This window comes from Venturia canescens, chromosome 8, assembly GCF_019457755.1.
Source record: "Venturia canescens isolate UGA chromosome 8, ASM1945775v1, whole genome shotgun sequence".
NCBI lineage: Eukaryota > Metazoa > Arthropoda > Insecta > Hymenoptera > Ichneumonidae > Venturia > Venturia canescens.
In genome coordinates, this window is record NC_057428.1 from 4,159,987 (window position 1) to 4,180,224 (window position 20,238).

At 36.6% G+C, this 20,238-nt stretch overlaps 2 protein-coding genes across 10 annotated transcripts in view; one reads left to right on the forward strand and one right to left on the reverse strand.

The window, feature by feature from the left end:
- rdgB (retinal degeneration B) overlaps positions 1 to 20,238 on the reverse strand; it is a 1,063,172-nt gene that overhangs the window by 326,426 nt on the left and 716,508 nt on the right. For 7 of the 8 annotated variants that reach the window (XM_043425624.1, XM_043425620.1, XM_043425621.1 and 4 more), the window contains 2 exons: positions 15,486 to 15,638; positions 15,106 to 15,368 (listed from right to left, as the gene is read on the reverse strand). In XM_043425624.1, the coding sequence (XP_043281559.1) occupies positions 15,106 to 15,368; positions 15,486 to 15,638 (416 nt within the window). The remainder of the gene's footprint in view (positions 1 to 15,105; positions 15,369 to 15,485; positions 15,639 to 20,238) is intronic. The other variant, XM_043425622.1, reaches the window with a different exon arrangement.
- LOC122414392 (uncharacterized) overlaps positions 1 to 20,238 on the forward strand; it is a 237,537-nt gene that overhangs the window by 36,196 nt on the left and 181,103 nt on the right. The window lies entirely within an intron of this gene.

Here is a 20,238-nt window from a genome sequence, read left to right on the forward strand (position 1 = left end):
GGATGTTTAAAAATAATGACGACACAAGAAATAAATTAGAAAACATTTATTCAATTAAAGTTTCTAATATCATTCTAACAGTTGCGTGTATTTTTGTTCTATTTATTCGTATATATAACCTATGTACTGTAACGCAATTTTCCCCGCGAGGGTACGATTGGTCCCTTCTCGGCTCACCCGTCTCGTCGGCTCGCACGACTCTCCGGCCACGAGAGTGAATTGGGCGCCAGGTACGAGGTACCGTCGATTACTCGACTTTAATTTTATTCACTCTCTACGATGGTAACGCCAACAGATCACGATACTCAGAGTGCGCGAGAGACACGAGTGACCGAGGACGGTCCGGCTACTCAGCTCAAACTGAGATACAGAAGGTAGAGGGGGGAATCCTTGGGGAAAAGTAGCAATCAGGGACGCAAAATAACATAATCGACACAAGATAGTAATTTGACAAAATATTCACAATTTATTCAACTCCGTGACGACGCGTAAAGTTACAAGAAAGACATTAACATTGAACGCCGTGAACAATCGAGAACAACATAGTCAAATACGAGATTCGGTAAATTTTAATGATCGGACAAAAGTTCAAGCCATATAATACAAGTGACGGGTAGAATCTGGATAATGAAATTAATAGAACTGATCTGTCGCTTCGCATATTCGCACGCCTCATATTCGTTATTCGACACCCACGAATTGAGTGCCCCAGGTAAACGCAGGTAACACGTAACCAGCCGCAAGGGCCGTAGGTAAAGCGCAGGTAAAGTTCATCAGCCGCGAGGGCTGGAGGTACGATTAGTCAGCCACGAGGGCTGTAGGTAAAAGGTAACCGGTAACAAGTACCGTAGGTAATGCGCAGGTAAAGTTCATCAGCCGCGAGGGCTGGAGGTACGATTAATCAGTCGCGAGGACTGTAGGTAAAATTAATCAGTCGCGAGGACTGTAGGTAAAGTTAATCAGTCGCGAGGACTGTAGGTAAAGCTAGTCAGTCGCGAGGACTGCAGGTAAAGCTAATCAGTCGCGAGGACTGTAGGTAAAACGCAGGTAAAATACTAGTGTGAGAAAATGCGAGCGACAAGGTAACGAACGAATGATAAAGAATTTAAGTAACAGTTAACATAATAAAAGAATCCGGTATCGGAGAGCGGCAATACGCTGCACGCCGGTTCAACTACGAGAGAATAATAATACGCGATACAGAAGAAAGGAACGAAATATAATAATAAACGAAGACGCTACTAACCGCCGTATAGTCCGTAGCGCGACAACAAGTGCGAGAGAGAAAGCACGAAAACATCGCGCGACCGGGCGCGCTCGCTAGAGCCCTCGGCGCGTGCAAGGAGAGAGAGACAGAGGTACTCGAAAGATATTGCGCATTATATTCAGCGCTTTTACACAACGAAAACTCAAAGGATATAATTCTAATGACGACAATTTTTATGAAATGATTGAACCAACTTAAGGGAATCGATTTGTCTAGTTGAGCGTTACATCCTCAAAATTCGAGACCCGGGAAGTATCGGCCGCAATCTCGCACGATACTTCGACTCGTAAGTCTCTCGAAACGCCATATAAATCTGAACTAAAACCCGGAACTAGATTCCGAAAAAGAAAACATGAAAAAGCTCAACAAGACAAACGATTCGGGGAGATAAAGAACGGACTTACCGAGGGATCCAACTCGCCGCACAAAGGAAAGGCTTGGCGATGTTCGCCGGAACGCAGACTCGTCAGTTCGGTGCTCGGAACTAGACTAATTGTGCGTGCGAGCGGTCCTCGGTGTTCGGCGCTCTCCCCACCACTCGGACCCAGCACCGCAGCGCTCACACGCCGGGCGCGAACTAGCGTTCGGCCTCCCGGCTCGCGCATTCGCGGTAAATTCGAAAAGGGAAGCGCGTACGGAAATTACTTACTGCACCGCTTCCATTCTATGCTTAATTGCATGATGTTCCTTGCTGCTCTCGCCTCTTCCGCCCACGTGAAACGCTCCTCCCGACTAAATGGCTGTGATCCGAGTGCCTTTCCTCTTGGGGATCCGGCGGGCATCTCTGAAAAGGCAGAGGGGAGGCCTCCCTCATGACTCCAGACGTCATGAAGTCACGGTGGGCCCACGACGATAAGCCACCAGGCAATTGCAGCACCTCTCCTCCAGGAAACTCCCCCGAACCCCACCGACCGAGGCGCCGTATTGCACGGACCGTGGCACCCGAATTCACAGCTGTGCGGACGGTGCAACTCTCGGTTGCTACGGCGGGAGAGGCACGGGCGGCGTTCAACGGATGGCCTATGCCAGCGTGTCCTCTCAGCCGTCCGCAGGTCGAGAGTGATGTTCGAAGCTCGAAGACGATGTGAGAAGAGTGCTGCCCGCGGGCGAGATCGGTCTGAACAGCGAGGTCGTGCGGGTGGTATAAATTAGCGATGCGCTCGGTCCATTGTGGCGGAGGCGGGGCCAAACCTCGGAAACTACAATAGATTTCTGAAATATTGGGATCAAGGTAACACGCGAAGACTGAACTCTTTCTCTCTCTTCCCGACACGGGCCGGGAATAGGTAAAACAAAAGGTAATTGTCGCGCAACAGATAATAGGCGCGAATTCTTAAAATAAATCTTAACATTACGTAGCGGTGAGTCTCGTTCCGAACAGCGCCCGACGAGTCGCAGTGGCGTCAAAATGGGCCGCAAACCCGGTCCACTGGTCGACACGGTTCGCACGAGTGGCGGGGCAAAATGTCACGTCACAGTACACATGATATATAACCACGCCACTGACAATATATTCGCACTGGACAATATTTCTCGTACTCTGGTTTAATTGAAAGATTATTTCAGTTAACACTTATTTCCAATCGAACGAAATAATGAAATCTTGAAAAGTTTCGTTGACATACATGCATCGCGCATTTTTTATATTCTTTTTCACACACACATCACAGACTACATTTACGCGGCCGCTTTGATACCGGTTTAATATATCACAAATAACAAAATAAATAGTAATATGCACTTCTTTAGATGATGAAAATTATTTTTTTACTGATCCCGCACGCACTTCGTAATGTCGAAACTCTGTTCATACGATCAAAAACTGACACATGGTTTGTACATATATATATGTATATCGGTCGAATTTATGACTGCTGTTACCAGCTGTGCTGCGCCGTGTGCTACGTTCTGAAGTTGACGTCAGATTTCCAATCATCAACAACTAATTTCAACAACCAATCACAACGTCTAAAAATGGATGTCGTCAGATCCAACGAATCAGAAACTCGAGAGCATCAAAGTGCCTTTGATGGTGTTTATAAATACAAACGCATAAATTCTTGAATGTGTTGGTAACTTTTGCATAATCTTGAGCCCGTGCAAAGTTTTTTCTCAGCAATTACAACACCGATCATGCTGATTTAGGGCGGAATCGAAAGAGAATTACTCAATTGGCTTAAACTTCAATTTTCAAGTTGCTAAATGGTTCCTGAGCTTCGTAATTCAATAAAATCACATGCCAATTTTACCCCCACCACCTCGAATCGTTTTATTCAGAGAAAGTATAGACTCGGCGAGAGCCTCGGGCCAGCAGACGACAGGGCTGTCAATGTACTTGTCCCGAGACTCTACCGAGTCTCTTGACCATCAAAGGCCTCATGTCCCTCGGTCTAACTTCGCGGCGGTGTCGCGGACTGACGTCACATGCCGAGAGCTCGAAAGTCACCAGCCGAAGTTTCACGTCATGTTGACGTTTGGGGTTATGATGTTATGAAGTGCGTGCAGGATAACTAAAAATAATTTTCGTCATCTAACGAAGTGCATATTACTATTTATTGCGTTAAATTTTGTGATATACTAAACCAGTATCAAAGCGGCCGCGTAAATGTAGTCTGTGATATGTGTGCGAAAAAGGATATAAAAAATGCGCGATGCATATGTCAACGAAAACTTTTCAAGTTTTCATTATTTTGTTCGACTGGAAATAAGCGTTAACTAAAATAATCTTTCAAGTAAATCAGAGTGCGAGAAATATTGTCCAGTGTAAATATATCGTCAGTAGGCTAGGTTATATATATGAAGGCGTCGCAGATTATATATATGAATAAATACAACAAAAACACACAGAACTGTTAGAATGATGTTGTAAACTTTAATTGAATAAATGTTTTCTAATTTATTTCTCATGTTTCCCATATTTTGCTTCATATTCAGTTTGGCTCTGTCCTCTCTGATCCTTGTTTTCACTCCATCGGTTTGCAGCGGATCGATACATATCATTAGTTAATTGCCTAATATGTGTCCTATGATTTTCTACTATTTCTTCATGCTGATTGTGGTAACGTGATTCAAGAGGATTCCAGCTATGATCATCAATCGCACATTTTGTACATCAGATTCTCAAAACAGTTTCTGGTCTTGATATAAGTGTAGTTATTCATTTTCCACCTGGTCTGTCGAGTAACAAATTTTGAAATTTATTCCTAAAAGTCTTTGGATGCTTTGTTTGCTGATCATATGAAAAGTCGAATCTTTGGAATGTGGTAGGCAAACACAAATTTTGACAACAATACTTATGAAATGACATGTATGTTGAGTATTCTCACTTTGCAAACTACAAATGTGGAATTATTAGTGAAAAGATTCATTACGCTAAGTCTACAGTTGCTCAGTTTTGGATGCGATCAAATATAATGCCTGCTAACATCCATGGGAACATACAGAATTTCTGAATTCAATGTTCGCTATGTCATTTCAACGTAACATCATGACTTTTGCCAACTTTTCTCTATAATACTATAGATTTGGATTATTGAAATACAGCAAAAATCTGCGAATTATAAAATTGATATACTGTGCCACTCATTTTACTTTTTAAAACTAACTGTAACATATATATGAAGTAAACACTCATCACAGAAGTCTTCAGTTCCTCATTTATGGATAGATTTTAAATTGCTGTCTTCAAAATTTATTGCGCAGATACATTGAATCGCAGCAGATACCTGCGAACTCTGAAATTTCTGTGCATAAATATGTGTGTTAAGTATCACCCCCTATCTTTGATTATGAGAATGAGTAATAGAACTTGGTTTAGTAAGTTTTAAAGTATTTCTTTTTAAATACTATTGAAGTTTGTATTACTGCGGTATGAAGCGAATACCTCCAAACTTTCATATTTTTGTGTCGCAGCATGTGTGCCAATCATTTAAATTTTTTACTCCAACCGTAACATGTAATCTCAAAAATTCATCACAAACGTCTTCAGCTTTTCTAAATTCCTAAATTTTCCGTTTTCTAATTTATTCTGAGTTTTTAAACTTTTAAATTCACTCCTGAATTCTCCTGAAATTGTTTTTCTCCAAAACCAATGCAGATACCTTAAACGTCTTTGAATTCCGTTGCTCTGTTGAATTAAGTACCCTCAGTTTTTTTTGCTTCTTTGAGTTCTGACATAATAAATGTTTCCGGGTGCCTTTTTTCAGCAACTATCAAACTGTAGATAATTGGATCTCAGCGGCCACTTGCAAACTTTGGAAATATATTTCATCAGAGACATGTTTTGAATGACATGAAAATGTCTAGATTCAGAATGCAAAAGCAACATTTAAAAAGGGCCAATTCTGTTGGATTTGTTGTGTCTTGAATTTGATCTATCTTTCCTCTTTTCCTTTCTTTTTCCTAACGTTATCAGCCGAAAATCATATCTCGGCCCGCAACACGCATTGCTCCATGCTCTTGAGTTCCCAATGGACGAAACATATTAGAAGACAAGGAGAAAAATCACCAAAGTCCAAGAATAAACCTCTATCGAAATATTTTCAGTACAATTTCGACGAAAAATAGGTCTTTTTTCGTGAAAACCAACGTTATGCGCCGAAAATTATAAACAATTCATAGAAATTTAAACTAAAATCCTATAGTCAACTGAAAATAAATAAGGAACTTTTGAGAAAAAAGACGTGATATCAAACCATAAACTTCCCCTAGGAAAAAAAAGGTTGGGACAAGTACATTGATGGCCCCTCGTTTGCTGATAATTCCATCCATAAAAAAAAATTAAAACAAATTTTTTTAAAAATTGTAAAAAAAATTATTTTACAAAAAAAAATACAGAACGATTCGAAAAAAATTTCACAAATCTTGAAAAAACATTATATTAAAACAAAAACTAATCTGTATCTATTTTTTAAAATGTCAAAAGAATAGAAATAACAAATAAAAAATAAAAAACCGAAAAATCGGTCTTGAAATCATTTTGGAAACCGATGCCTCATTCTTCTTATTAGATTCGAACAGCTAAATCAACTGAAAAAAATTCCATCCAATTTACGTGCGGCATTAAAATTTATCATATTAATTCGAGGGCAAGTATTTTCTAATGAATTAAAAAAAGTTACTACTTGAATTACGTGCAGCATTAAAATTTATGATATCAATCGGTGGACAAGTATTTTATTAGTAACTCCAAATTTTGACATTATTAAATTCTTCTAAGATGCTTTTAAATCCAAAAAAATCACATGAAAGCTAGTCATTTCTTACTCTATGGTGGCAGAGACTTATAAGAAAGGCGATTCTTCTCAGACTTTCAGGATCCTCTGGTATTATTCACAAAATTCGACGTCGATTGGATCGATACAAATTATGTTTAAATATGTGTTAAAAGTACTTGTCCGGCCCATCACTATTCATTCAATAAAGAATCAATCATAAAAAAACGAAATGGCACGGCAGAATCTCGTTAAAAGTTTGTTGAAATGCGATTCATTATTAATTTAATGTTCTTAATAATAGTATAGGTTAGTTCTTATTCCGAATGGAACTCGTTCGCTGGAAGAATAAGTGGGAAGTAAAAATTGCCGTCATCGAATGTAAACTGCAGAGTTATTTTGGAAGCTTGAACATATACATTATGTACAATTTTTTTCATTTATCGATGCACAATAATATCCCTTCTATATTGCGGAACAATTTGTTTCCGTTTTTTATTAAATTAGTGCAATTAAGTAAAAATTACTTAAAGATAATTCTCTCTATTCCCTCTGCATGAATACTTGTGATCCATCAGTTCTAGACAAGCCCTGACTTTTATTTGGATAAACAACTTAAACGGAAAGTGATGGGCCGGACAAGTACTTTTAACACATATATAAACATAATTTGTATCGATCCAATCGACGTCGAATTTTCTGAATAATACCAGAGGATCCTGAAAGTCTGAGAAGAATCGCCTTTCTTATAAGTCTCTGCCACCATAGAGTAAGAAATGACTAGCTTGTATGTGATTCTTTTGGATTTGAAAGCTTCTTAGAACAATTCAATAATGTCAAAATTTGGAGTTACTAATAAAATACTTGTCCACCAATTGATATCATAAATTTTAGTGCTGCACGTAATTCAAATGGTAATTTTTTTCAATTCATTAGAAAATACTTGCCCTCGAATTGATATAATAAATTTTAATGTTGCACGTAAATTAGATGGAATTTTTTTCAATTGATTTAGCTGTTTGAATCAAATAAGAAGAATGAGGCATCGGTTTCCAAAATGATTTCAAGGGCGGTTTTTCGGTTTATTATTTTTTACTTGTTATTTGATTCTTTTGACACTTTAAAAAATAGATGCAGATTAGTTTTTTTTTAATATATAACGTTTTTTCAAGATTTGTAAAATTTTTTTCGAATTGTTCTGTATTTTTTTTTATGAAATAATTTTTTTTACAATTAAAAAAAAATTTTGTTTAAAGTTTTTTTTATGGGTGGAATTATCAGCAAACGAGGGACCATCAATGTACTTGTCCCAACCTTTTTTTTCCCTAGGGTAAGTATATGTGCTAGTATCATCCCCTATCTTTGATTATAGTAATATGGAATGGAACTTTGTTCAGCAAGTGTTAAAGTGTTTCTTTCCAAATCTTATTGAAGTTTGTATTACTGCGGTATGGAGCGAATAACTTCAAACTTTGATATTTTTGTGTCGCAGCATGTGTGCCAATCATTTTAATTTTTTACTCCAACCGTAACATGTAATTTCAAAAATTCATCACAATAGTTTTCAGCTTTACTATTTAACTTAATTTTCCTTTTTCTAAATTCCATGCTAAATTTCTTAATTTCTAAATTTATTTCTAAATTATCCTGAAATGAAATGTTTTCCTCCACAACCAATGCAGGTACTGAGACGATCCACACCCATCGATCACACCGCAACCTATTGTACCGACGCGCTAGAGCGCGGTACAACAATTAATCAATAGAGGCGACAGCGCCTGGACGCGTTATCGACCCATCAGCACAGGGATCCTCGCATAGATTCGAGCGTAAAACAATCTCTTTAAATTTCAATAAAACAAAAGCAAACCCAATACAAATAAGCATCCAAGTTATTGCGAAACTATACCCATTTCAAATGATGGAACTTCCTTAAAGAAAATGAAATTAACATTAAGAAAAACTCTAAAATGAAATTGTCACAGATCCTTTCAAATTTAAATGTACTTCGCGCGCTTCAGGCAACAAGCGCACATTCGCCAATCAAGAGGTCCGAGCCAATCAACCAATAGAAAAGAACATACGACACAAAATTTAACCAATCGGGAAATTTAAGAAGGTTTGAGGTGAACTTGATTGGTGAATGGGCGTAATTGTCGCAATGCGACAAAATTATTATGATAGTTGGTCGTTGTTTCGCGTGAGTATAAAGAGCCCATGGAAACTGGTCTCAGGAGCCAGTCTAGCCCTCATCACGCTAGACCCGCTGCTACTCGCCGATCACGAGACCGAGCAACTCTGATCCGCACACGCAATTACGCCGACTCTGGCCTGGAAAACCAGAGTCCGCATACGTAAATTATAAAGAAAACACTCAGGAAGCATTCTCATACCACCAACTCACGCTAACACGGCAGGCACCATTCGGGGACGTTTGGGATCAGGACTGTTAGTGTGAGTCTCCGATCTAGTCAGGAGGGCGGGTGTGGCGCGGATACGTGTCACAACCAGATTTCTGGCTAGATTACTCATCCTTGTCTATCAAGAGGGCTGCGATCGAGCGGGTACGTTCGATCAAAAGATTCTTGGTGGACTCCTTACCACTCATCCCAGGAGGGCCCGGGTAGTGCGGATACGTGCTACTCTATGAATCCTGGGTGGGTTCAAATCCATTCGTCAAAAATCTTGGCTTCCTGAGTTTAGAGTTTATCAATTACGAGACTTTATCAATTATGAATTAAAATTGCGAATATTTATCATTTATCAATTAAAATTGCGAAACCTTATAAATTAAAATTGCGAAACTTTATCAATTAAAATTGCGAATCTTTATCAATTATAAAAAGGTCATACAATTGCGAAACTCAATCAATTATGAATTTTCTTCAAAATTTCGAATCTTTATGAATCGTCATAAAAAGTGCGAAAGATTATCAATTCCGAATTTTCTCAATCTAGCGAAACTCTATCATATTTGCGAATCTTTATAATTTTGCGGAATTTTATTATATTTGTGAACTCTCTTATTTTTTTTTTGCGAAACCTATTATAGTTGCGAACTTTCATAATTTTACGAAACTTTATTCATTTGCGAGCGTTTGAGTCATTATAAACTTATCATTTATAGAATCTTTGCGAGCGTTTGAGTCATTATAAACTTATCATTTATAGAATCTATGCGAGCGTTTGAGTTATAATTCGAAAATTGCTGGAATTGAACGTGCGGAGTATCAAATTTGTTTTTATACACCAACACAAAACAAACACGGACTCTGAATAAAAATTTCTTTTGTTATCCTTCAACATCTTCTCGCATCACTCTTGTTTTGCTTTCATACCTGCTTCGTAATTTACACTAAGCTCGAATCTACGCGTAACGTGGTGTTCTGTCACCAAAAGGACCGTTACAGTACCTTAATCGTCTTTGATTTCCGTTGCTCTGTAGAATTATGTACGCTCAGTTTTATTTGCTTCTTTGAGTTCTGACACAATAAATGTTTTCGGGTGCCTTTTTTCTGCAACTATCAAACTGTAGATAATTGGATCTCAGCGGCCACTTGCAAACTTCGAAAATATATTTCATCGGGGGCATGTTTTGGATGACACGAAAACGTCTAGATTCAGAAGGCAAAAGCTACATTTAAAAATGGCCAATTCTGTTGGATTTGTTGTGTCTTGAATTTGATCTGCCTTTCCTCTTCTCCTTTCTTTTTTCTAACGTTATAAGCCGGAAATCACATCTCAGCCCGCAACACGCATTGCTACATGCTCTTGAGTTCTCAATGGACAAAACATATTAGGGTACAAGGAAAAAAAGCGCCAAAGTCCAAGAACAGACCTGTGACGAAATATTTTCAGTAAAATTTTGACGCAAAATAGGTCCTTTTTCGTGGAAACCAGCGTTATAAGCCGAAAATCATATCCCGGCCTCCAACCCGCTTGCGACCGTGCGCTTGGGTTTCTAATTGACAAAACATATCAAAGTACAAAGAAAAAAATTGCCAAAGTCCAAGGACAGACCTGTGACGAAATATTTTCAATACTATTTTGACGAAAAATAGGTCTTTTTTCGTGAAAACCAACGTTATAAGACGAAAATCATAAATAATCCATAGAAATTCAAACTAAAATCCTATAGTCAACTGAAAATAAATAAGGAACTTTTGAGAAAAAAGACGTGATATCAAACCATAAACTTCCCCTAGGAAAAAAAAGGTTGGGACAAGTACATTGATGGTCCCTCGTTTGCTGATAATTCCATCCATAAAAAAAACTTAAAACAAATTTTTTTAAAAATTGTAAAAAAAATTATTTTACAAAAAAAAATACAGAACGATTCGAAAAAAATTTCACAAATCTTGAAAAAACATTATATTAAAACAAAAACTAATCTGTATCTATTTTTTAAAGTGTCAAAAGAATAGAAATAACAAATAAAAAATAAAAAACCGAAAAATCGGTCTTGAAATCATTTTGGAAACCGATGCCTCATTCTTCTTATTAGATTCGAACAGCTAAATCAACTGAAAAAAATTCCATCCAATTTACGTGCGGCATTAAAATTTATCATATTAATTCGAGGGCAAGTATTTTCTAATGAATTAAAAAAAGTTACTACTTGAATTACGTGCAGCATTAAAATTTATGATATCAATCGGTGGACAAGTATTTTATTAGTAACTCCAAATTTTGACATTATTAAATTCTTCTAAGATGCTTTTAAATCCAAAAAAATCACATGAAAGCTAGTCATATGTTACTCTACGGTGGCAGAGACTTATAAGAAAATCAATTCTTCTCAGACTTTCAGGATCCTCTGGTATTATTCACAAAATTCGACGTCGATTGGATCAATACAAATTATGTTTAAATATGTGTTAAAAGTACTTGTCCGGCCCATCACTTTCCGTTTAAATTGTTCATCCCAATAATAATCAGTGCTTGTCTAGAACTGATGGATCACAAGTATCCATGCAGAGGCAATTGAGAGAATTATCTTCAAGTAATTTTTACGTAATTGCACTAATTTAATAAAAAAAAGCAAAGAAATTGTTCCGCAATATACAAGGGATATTATTGTTCATTGATAAATGAAAATAATTGTACATAATATATATGTTGAAGTTTAAAACATAACTCTCCAGTTTGTATACAATGACGGCAATTTTTGCTTCTCACTTATTCTTCCAGCAAACGAATTCCATTCGGAATAAGAACTAACCTATACTATTATTAAGAACATTAAACTACTAATGAATCGCATTTCAATAAATGTTTAACCGGATTCTGCCATTTTTTCATGATTGATTTTTATTTAAATGAATAGTGATAGGCCGGACAAGTACTTTTAACACATATTTAAACATAATTTGTATCGATCCAGTCGACGTCGAATTTTGTGAATAATACCAGAGGATCCTGAAAGTCTGAGAAGAATTGATTTTCTTATAAGTCTCTGCCACCATAGAGTAACATATGACTAGCTTTCATGTGATTCTTTCGGATTTAAAAGCATCTTAGAAGAATTTAATAATGTCAAAATTTGGAGTTACTAATAAAATACTTGTCCACCGATTGATATCATAAATTTTAATGCTGCACGTAATTCAAGTGGTAACTTTTTTTAATTCATTAGAAAATACTTGGCCTCGAATTAATACAATAAATTTTAATGCCGCACGTAAATTAGATGGAATTTTTTTCAGTTGATTTAGCTGTTCGAATCTAATCAGAAGAATGAGGCATCGGTTTCCAAAATGATTTCAAGACCGATTTTTCGGTTTTTTATTTTTTACTTGTTATTTCTATTCTTTTGACACTTTAAAAAATAGATACAGATTAGTTTTTGTTTTAATATAATGTTTTTTCAAGATTTGTGAAATTTTTTTCGAATCGTTCTGTATTTTTTTTTATAAAATAATTTTTTTTACAATTTTTAAAAAAATTTGTTTTAAGTTTTTTTTATGGATGGAATTATCAGCAAACGAGGGACCATCAATGTACTTGTCCCAACCTTTTTTTTCTTAGGGGAAGTTTATGGTTTTACCTTTTTTCTTGCGCTTCGCGCTTGCCGCGCGTGCTATCTCTAAGCCGATTTCGTTAGATTATGTTCTGGCGTACTATATCTTGTATATTTCGTAGTCGAGAATCCCTGGCGAAACATTATTCCCTCATCGGGATTTATTCTTTTGCGTACGATTAACTCGACATTATATTTTCTTGTGTACTTGTGTAACGGATCCGTCAAGTTGCCTACAAGCCACGACGCACCGCTGCTTACCTATCCATTTTTGGACTACCTCGCAGCGGTGATTCCCTATGTTTCATTATCGGAATTTCTTTCTGTCGCGTATGATTAAGACGATGTTATATTTTCTTTTGTAAATGGAGACGTCAAGTTGCCTACAAGCCACGACGCACCGCTGCTTATCTATCCTTTTCGGACTACTTCGCAGCGGTGGTTCCATATTTTCCCTATCTGTTTTTATTTCTTTCACGTGCGATTACTGCGTCATTACATTATAATTTTCTTTTGTAAATGGAGACGTCAAGTTGCCTACAAGCCATGACGCACCGCTGCTTACCTATCCTTTTCGGACTACCTCGCAGCGGTGATTCCATACTTTCTCTATCGGGATTGAGTTCTTTCGCGTACGATTCCTGCGTCAGTATGTTGTATTTTTCTTGTGTAAATGGAGCCGTCAAGTTGCCTACAAGCCACGACGCACCGCTGCTTACCTATCCATTTTGGACTACCTCGCAGCGATGATTCCAGATTTTCTTTAGCGGGATTTCTTTCCTCGCATACGATTGATTCGATAGCTCATTTCGTTTCTTCATTATTTGTTTTTTAATTCGATCGGATCCAATTTGTGTTATTATTTTCTTGTATTATTGTTTGCGAATCACGACTACCTTCGACTAATAAACCGCATTTTGAGTTGAAATAATTACGCGTTGAGTATCTGTTTTGACCCTTTATGTTCTCCCGTGTTGTTACTCTCATCGTGGGCCAGCACTTCTACCACTTAGTACCTCAGTTGGAGCTGAGTAGCCGGACCGTCCTCGGTCACCTGTGTCGGGTGGCTCGGAAGGTCGTAGTTGGCGAGGGAGGGCGAAAAATAAGTCGTTATTCCGACGGTACTTCGGTACCTGGCGCCCAGCCCGACCTCGCCGGTACGCTGCCACCCTTTAACGGGTCAGGTGAGTCGAGAAGGGACAGGTTGGACCCTTTGCGGGGAAAAATCTCGTTACAGAATATACTTTTATAGTTTCAATTAATTTAATGACTTTCTGAAGTCCATAATTGATTTTTGGTGGGGTTCGGATAAAACTTTTTGGTAAAATTAATTGAATAAGCTAATTTTCGTGCTGGTCTCTTATAAATGTTTGTAATTTTGTAATTTATTCAGGAAAATTCCGTTGGGTTTTTCAGAAAGAGAAATTTCAAGAAATTTGATAAAGATGAAAAAAATTTTTAAAGATTGGTTTCATTCAGAGATAATGTTTTTCATAATTTTTTTTTGGCCTTTGAGTTGATTTATAATTCTTACTTTATGAAGAAGTTCCCGAGTAATCCGTCTTTTGTTTAATTTCGGGGTTTTTGCAAACTCAATTAATTCAGCAGGAATTCACGAAAGTCATCCAGTATCCTCTGAATGGCACGCTTAACTCCTTAGAGAGCTATGAGTTCATAGCTCAGTTTGTATTTTTTGTGATAAAAGGCAGATACCTTACTCGTGAAGAAAAATATAATATCGTTTAACCCTCTCGGACCGTATGTTGCTTCTACGCAACACGCGCTTCCAGGCCCAATAAAACTGCATCGGTCAGTAAGGTCGGGGTTTTAACTGCCTATTCCCATGAAGCAAGGTTAGATTGCACTTTAGATACTCCTAAACCAAGAGATAAACTGCTTTAACTCATCGAAATATCAATATGAAGTCGGCGTTTCATGTTGAGTTGGCGTTGTGTGAAAAGGTGCTTTAGATATCGCAAAAGAAATGTGGGTATAAAATTTTTTTTCGTACTCCAATCGTTATTTCCTTTCAAAGGGAAGCTAATATGATTTATTTAAGGTATTCGGTGCTAGATTCATTCGTAAATTTTCCTGATTTTGCTCCCCAAGGACCTGGTGCTGCGCGCAGCGAACATTCAAAAATTCATATTTCCGAACAAAAAAACCGAAATGTCACAATGGATTCGGAAACTAGAAAGTATTTTGAGATAAAATTATGAAGGGAATTATTTTCCGTCAACGCGCAATAGGTCTCGGTCTGAGAGGGTTAATGTTGACGTATTATTCATATAAATAAAAGTACTCGTTAACTCCTTACGAGCGCCGAAACGGCTAATATTTTAGTTTACGATTTCCAGTACGTGAATGTTGATATTTTCTAAATACTCAAAAAATACTCAAATCATCCTGAAATTAATAATAAATGCTTCGTCTCGAATTACACAATGATTTTTGGTGCTAAACAGAACTCAGATAGAAGCTTGTGATATGATACGGAAACGGGAGATCATCATTGTACTTGTCCGAATTTTTTCTCTGAGTATACGAAAAGAACTTGCTGCATGGCTACAATATTTAATCCAGAAGAGGTTAAAAAATAATTGTACCTTGAGTTTAACAGAAGTCCGTTTTTTATTCCATTTTTCACGTGGCTGTCCGGGACGGAAAGAAGTCAATTCTTTTTCCTCTCCGCCAAGCATGGGAAGATCAAATCGACCAAGTTGTCTGAGTATAAAGGCAATTACGTCAGAGGATTCCCAATAACTTGCGTGAAACAAATGAGGCAATGCGTTCGTTGGGAAATTAGCCAGACCCTCAGGGCAGTAGAGAGCGTAGTCTATCCTCTTGTTACCCCACCATTTTTGAGTTACTACAACAATTGAGAAACAGAGTCTCCAGTGTATCGATAAAAGGTAAAAATATAAGAACATGCGTTTCTCGAAATTTTGTGATGATCGTGAGAAATCGGTGTTATTGTCGAACTCACAAACCGATACAGCTTGCAGAGGAACGTTGTCAATGACTCCAGACACAGTACTTTGGAGAGATATATCAGACATTCTTCGTATATGGGAGAGTTGAGTATTTAGGATGTTAAGACTGTCCGTAAATATTTGTGGATTTGTCTGGATCGCTTCGACTGTAAAGTATTCATTTGGAAGTATTTTTATTACGTATTAGGTAAATGAGCAGTGTTCGAGATTCGTTTACATTTCCATTTTTTTTTCAATTGTTCAGAGACTCCTAACATGTTAATGTGAAACAACACTTTCATTTGAATATGTTTGCGATTTATAGATCCATTAGAAAACATCTGGGAACTCAAGTTAATTTCAAGACAATACATTAGGGGCTCTTTATTTTGAACCTCAACCCCTTCGGTGGAATTGACGCCCTTTGACGTCGGATGTTTTTCGTGCCCAAAATACCACCGATAGCGTCATCGATTATTTGAGATTGTCTCAATTGATTTTCATGAAAATTGGTACCACAAATTTAAAATGGCAGACTAGAATGCGAAAATTGATTTGAATCGTATGAAGCTGTGAACTCGAGGGTTTTCAAGATTACGAATCTGCACTCTAAATACACAAATTCAAGATTGAAAATCCAATATGGCGGCTTAAAATGCAAAAATTCAGTTCGATCCCATGAAATTTAGTGTTTGGTGATTTTCGGGGTCGCTAATCACGATTCCACTCTCACAATTTCAAAATTAAAAAAAAAACGGATCCAACATGAAGTCCATAAAATACAAAAATCATTCAAATCACATGAAATTTGGTACTTGGGTGGTTTCGAAGTCGCTGATTACGATTCTGACCTCTAAATTTCTAAATTTAAAATGGCGGATCCAATATGGCAACCAAAAATGTATAAATTCATTCGGATCTCATGAAATTTGATACTCGGGGGTTTTCGGGACCGCTGATTATGATTTTGTCCTCAAAATTTCGGAATTCAAAATAGCGGATCTGATATGACGGTTGAAAATGTCAAAATTCATATGAATTGAATAAGACTACTCTCAAAAGGCAGCAATTGTAAATTTTGAAGTTATTGAAGTTGCTGATTATGAATACGTACTTTGAATTCACGTATTACAATTATCCAACGATACATGATGGACTTTGTTGGTAAATCGATGACATTTGGTCGATTCATGAGAATGATCAGTCCGAAAACCAAAAAGAAGATGAGAAACAGCAAAGTATTCGACATTTTCATTGACATCTGCTAAACATACAACACGTAGTGTTTTGAAAACAGCACCCTATTTTTATTGTTAGTCATTTTAACTGATTCTTATCACCGTCGGCAGGACACATATAGATAACCTCAGACACTTATGTCGGTGGTTATAGGGAAATAAAAGGGTATAGCCGGGTTTGTATGGGAAATCTGCTCTTGCGGCTTTTTCGACTCGCATTTGGGGATCGTTTTGGTATCAAACAAAGATAATTTAGCCAAATTTTCAGCTGTTTATCTCAAATGGTTTTCGAGATTTTCAAGAAACCCTCATTTCTTGATTTTACTATTTTTTTATGGTAAGAATCAAAACTAATGGGTGGGAATTTTTTCCCCAATTTTTAGAAGTAAAAGACGTTAAAAAACACTTTTGTAAGGACTCCCAAACCAAAAGCCGATTTTTGGCGGACGAAATAAAATTTAAATCTTAGTTTTTAATTAAAATTAAGAAATACATTACTTCAACAAAATTTTTATCATTTTACTGCAAACTTATTGCATACAAACCATTAGAGATTATATAATTTTAAAATCGTTTGAACATTTTTTTCAACGATCTAGATAACTCACTTTAATTAATCAGCCGGTTGCATTAATTCCTGCTAACATATAGATGTGACTAGCAATTTGTATACTGAACTATAAGTACTGCAGAATTGGGCAGCAGAAATTACTTTTGTAATTTCATTACCCGTAAATTACAATTACTGTAAAGAACTTTAATATTTAGTCACCCATTACAATTATGTGCAATAATTATAAATTTTTATTAATCAATTACAGTTACTATAAACAATTGTAATTTTGTGATTGTCAACTACAGGTACTCGAAAAAATTGTAATTTTTTTGTTGTCAAATAAGATTACTTTAAAAAATTGTAATTTTATTGCTGCTAAATACAATTACTGGAAAAGATTGCGTTTTAAAGAAAAATTTATTGTTTTTTAGAAATTGTTTAAAAAATTAGTTTAGAAAAAGTAATGTCAAATTCTCAAAAAGCGACACAGAAAACATCGGAAACTTAATGCAGCTTACACAGTCTGCACAGTCACATTGACTGGTCAATCAAATTGATTGAACAAATTAATTTTTCAAAAATCATGTCAAATTTTTCATCAACTACCCGAAAAACTTTGGTAGCCGTAGCCAATTTACATATTGGATGTAAAAGACTTATTCCGATCGCAGCACTTGAATACTAGCTTCAAAAATGGAGAAAATTTGTTAGTTTATTTGTTGTTATTTTGCAGGTGCAACATAAGAAAAAAAAATGTATGCATATTTCGAACGTAAAATTATATCAAGAACACCTTTAGAGCACTTTAATGTGGGAAAATAATTCGAAAAAAAATCTGAAATTCAAAATGAAAAAAATGCCACTCAGAAGTTCGTGTTTCTTCAACTTATTTTGCAAAAATATGATATAAAAAATTGATTCCGAGAAATTCAAGTTCCGCCATTCGAAAAAGCGAACTTTAAAATAGTCGACAAGGTACTTTAGCAATTTTGTTTCGGACATTTTCATGGTAAATAATAACGTCGAAAAGAGGACAGTAACCCATGAGTACTTTTAGCCCCTTTTGGTACTCTTAGAGCCCAAAGTGACACTTGTTTTTTTTCAATGATATTCTCACCCTGTTTTCTGGGCTATGATTTTTGTCTGCCTTACTCATGTGCAAAAATAGTATGGGCATTGATAGCTCGAAATATGGTATCAAGAGATTCGGTAGAGTCTCGGGACAAGTACAACCTAGGGAAAAACGGTTGGTACAAGTACATTGATGGTCCCTTGTTTCTGGATGACATAGAAAAAATATTCAAAACCAGGAAAAAAATTCTATAGATGTAAAAAAGGAAAAATTTAAAAGTTCAAAAAAAATCAACAGAAATAAAAAACAATCGAAAAAAATTCTATAAAAGAAAATAAAAAATTTTCAAAAAAATTCATAAATATTGAGCAAATTGAAAAATGTACTATCCAAGTTTCATGCAGTATAAAAATGTATGATATCAATTGGAGGCCAAGTTTTTATTGATAATTTGGAATATTTATCGAACAAATTGGAAACTTTCATTGAAAAATTGACGTTTTATGCATAGGAGCCACTAATCATTCATAATAATTATTTTCGAGAAAAAAGAAGTTCGTGAAAAAAAAATCATAACGGAAGTTACGTGCAGTACTAAAATTGATTATATCTATTCGAGGCCAAGTATTTATCAATAATTTGAAATATAATCTCCGGCGACAAATGAGTGTTGAGAATCCTCGTCGGGCTCAGAATGTTTCATCGAAATTACTACAAAATTAATGGAAATAAAAAATCGTAGAACCTTTCGTTCGAATAATAAGAACGATATCAACCCATCAAGAGACTCGGTAGAGTCTCGGGACAAGTACATTGACAGCCCTGTCGTCTGCTGGCCTGAGGCTCTCGCCGAGACTATATTTTCTCTGAATATAACGATTCGCGGTGGTGGGGGTAAAATTGGCATGTGACTTTCTTTAATTGCAAAGCTCATGAGTTATGTACGGCTTTGAAAATTGAACTTTTAGCTAATTAAGAAGTTCTCTGTCGAATGAGTCCAAAATCAGCATGCTCGGTGTCGTAATTTCTGAGAAAAAACTTTGCACAGGCTTAAGATTATGCAAAAGTTACTAACATATTCAGGATTTTACGTATCTGTATACGCGTACTCCAACTGCTACAAACATAGGCCTCTTGGCCCCCATGATCACCAATCCCTGGTGAGAGAAATTTTGTTGCAACCAATGAAGAGTGAGAGAATTTTTGGGCCAATGACATTCAAGAAAAAGAGCAAGGAAGTTTGGCGGAAAGCTAAGGAGCTCGAGAGCTCCAAAGTACTCGAAAGTCACCAGCTGAAGTTTCACGTCATGTTGACATTGAAACTTATTGAAACTTCTTTTATGAAAAAAATAAAATTGATTATATCCACTGCTATTTCCAATAATGTTTTATTTATTTAAACGAAATTTGCAAATCTTGCACCGTTGATCCACGGGGCTACGATCGCAATCACTTTATAATAACTGTTGTGTCCGCGAAGACCGTCGCGAAGGGACGAGTTATCAAGGACGAGTATTTAAGGGATTTAGGCCAAAAGAGCTGAACTCCAACTCGATACTTTTACAACAAGTTAACAATAAGTTTATTTAAGAAGTTACAAATTCGAGGTTTTATTGCCTCGAGACCGATCGTTACAATTCTCGTCAAAGACTGTCGAATTTTGGTTAGTTGGTAAATTTATAGACTTGGGGGTTTTTCCCCCTCTCGCGACAATATGGCGTGATATTCTTTCTCGAAGTTTCGGTGATGACATCGAGGGTCGATGCGCTCGTTCGGGAACGTCGATATTTCGCCGTCGATGCATTTATGCTGAGAACGCTTAATTTGTTTTAATGAGTGCGATGTACGGGCACAACATCCCTCCCCCCTTTGGGAGACGAAATTTATTTCGGCTATTTTTC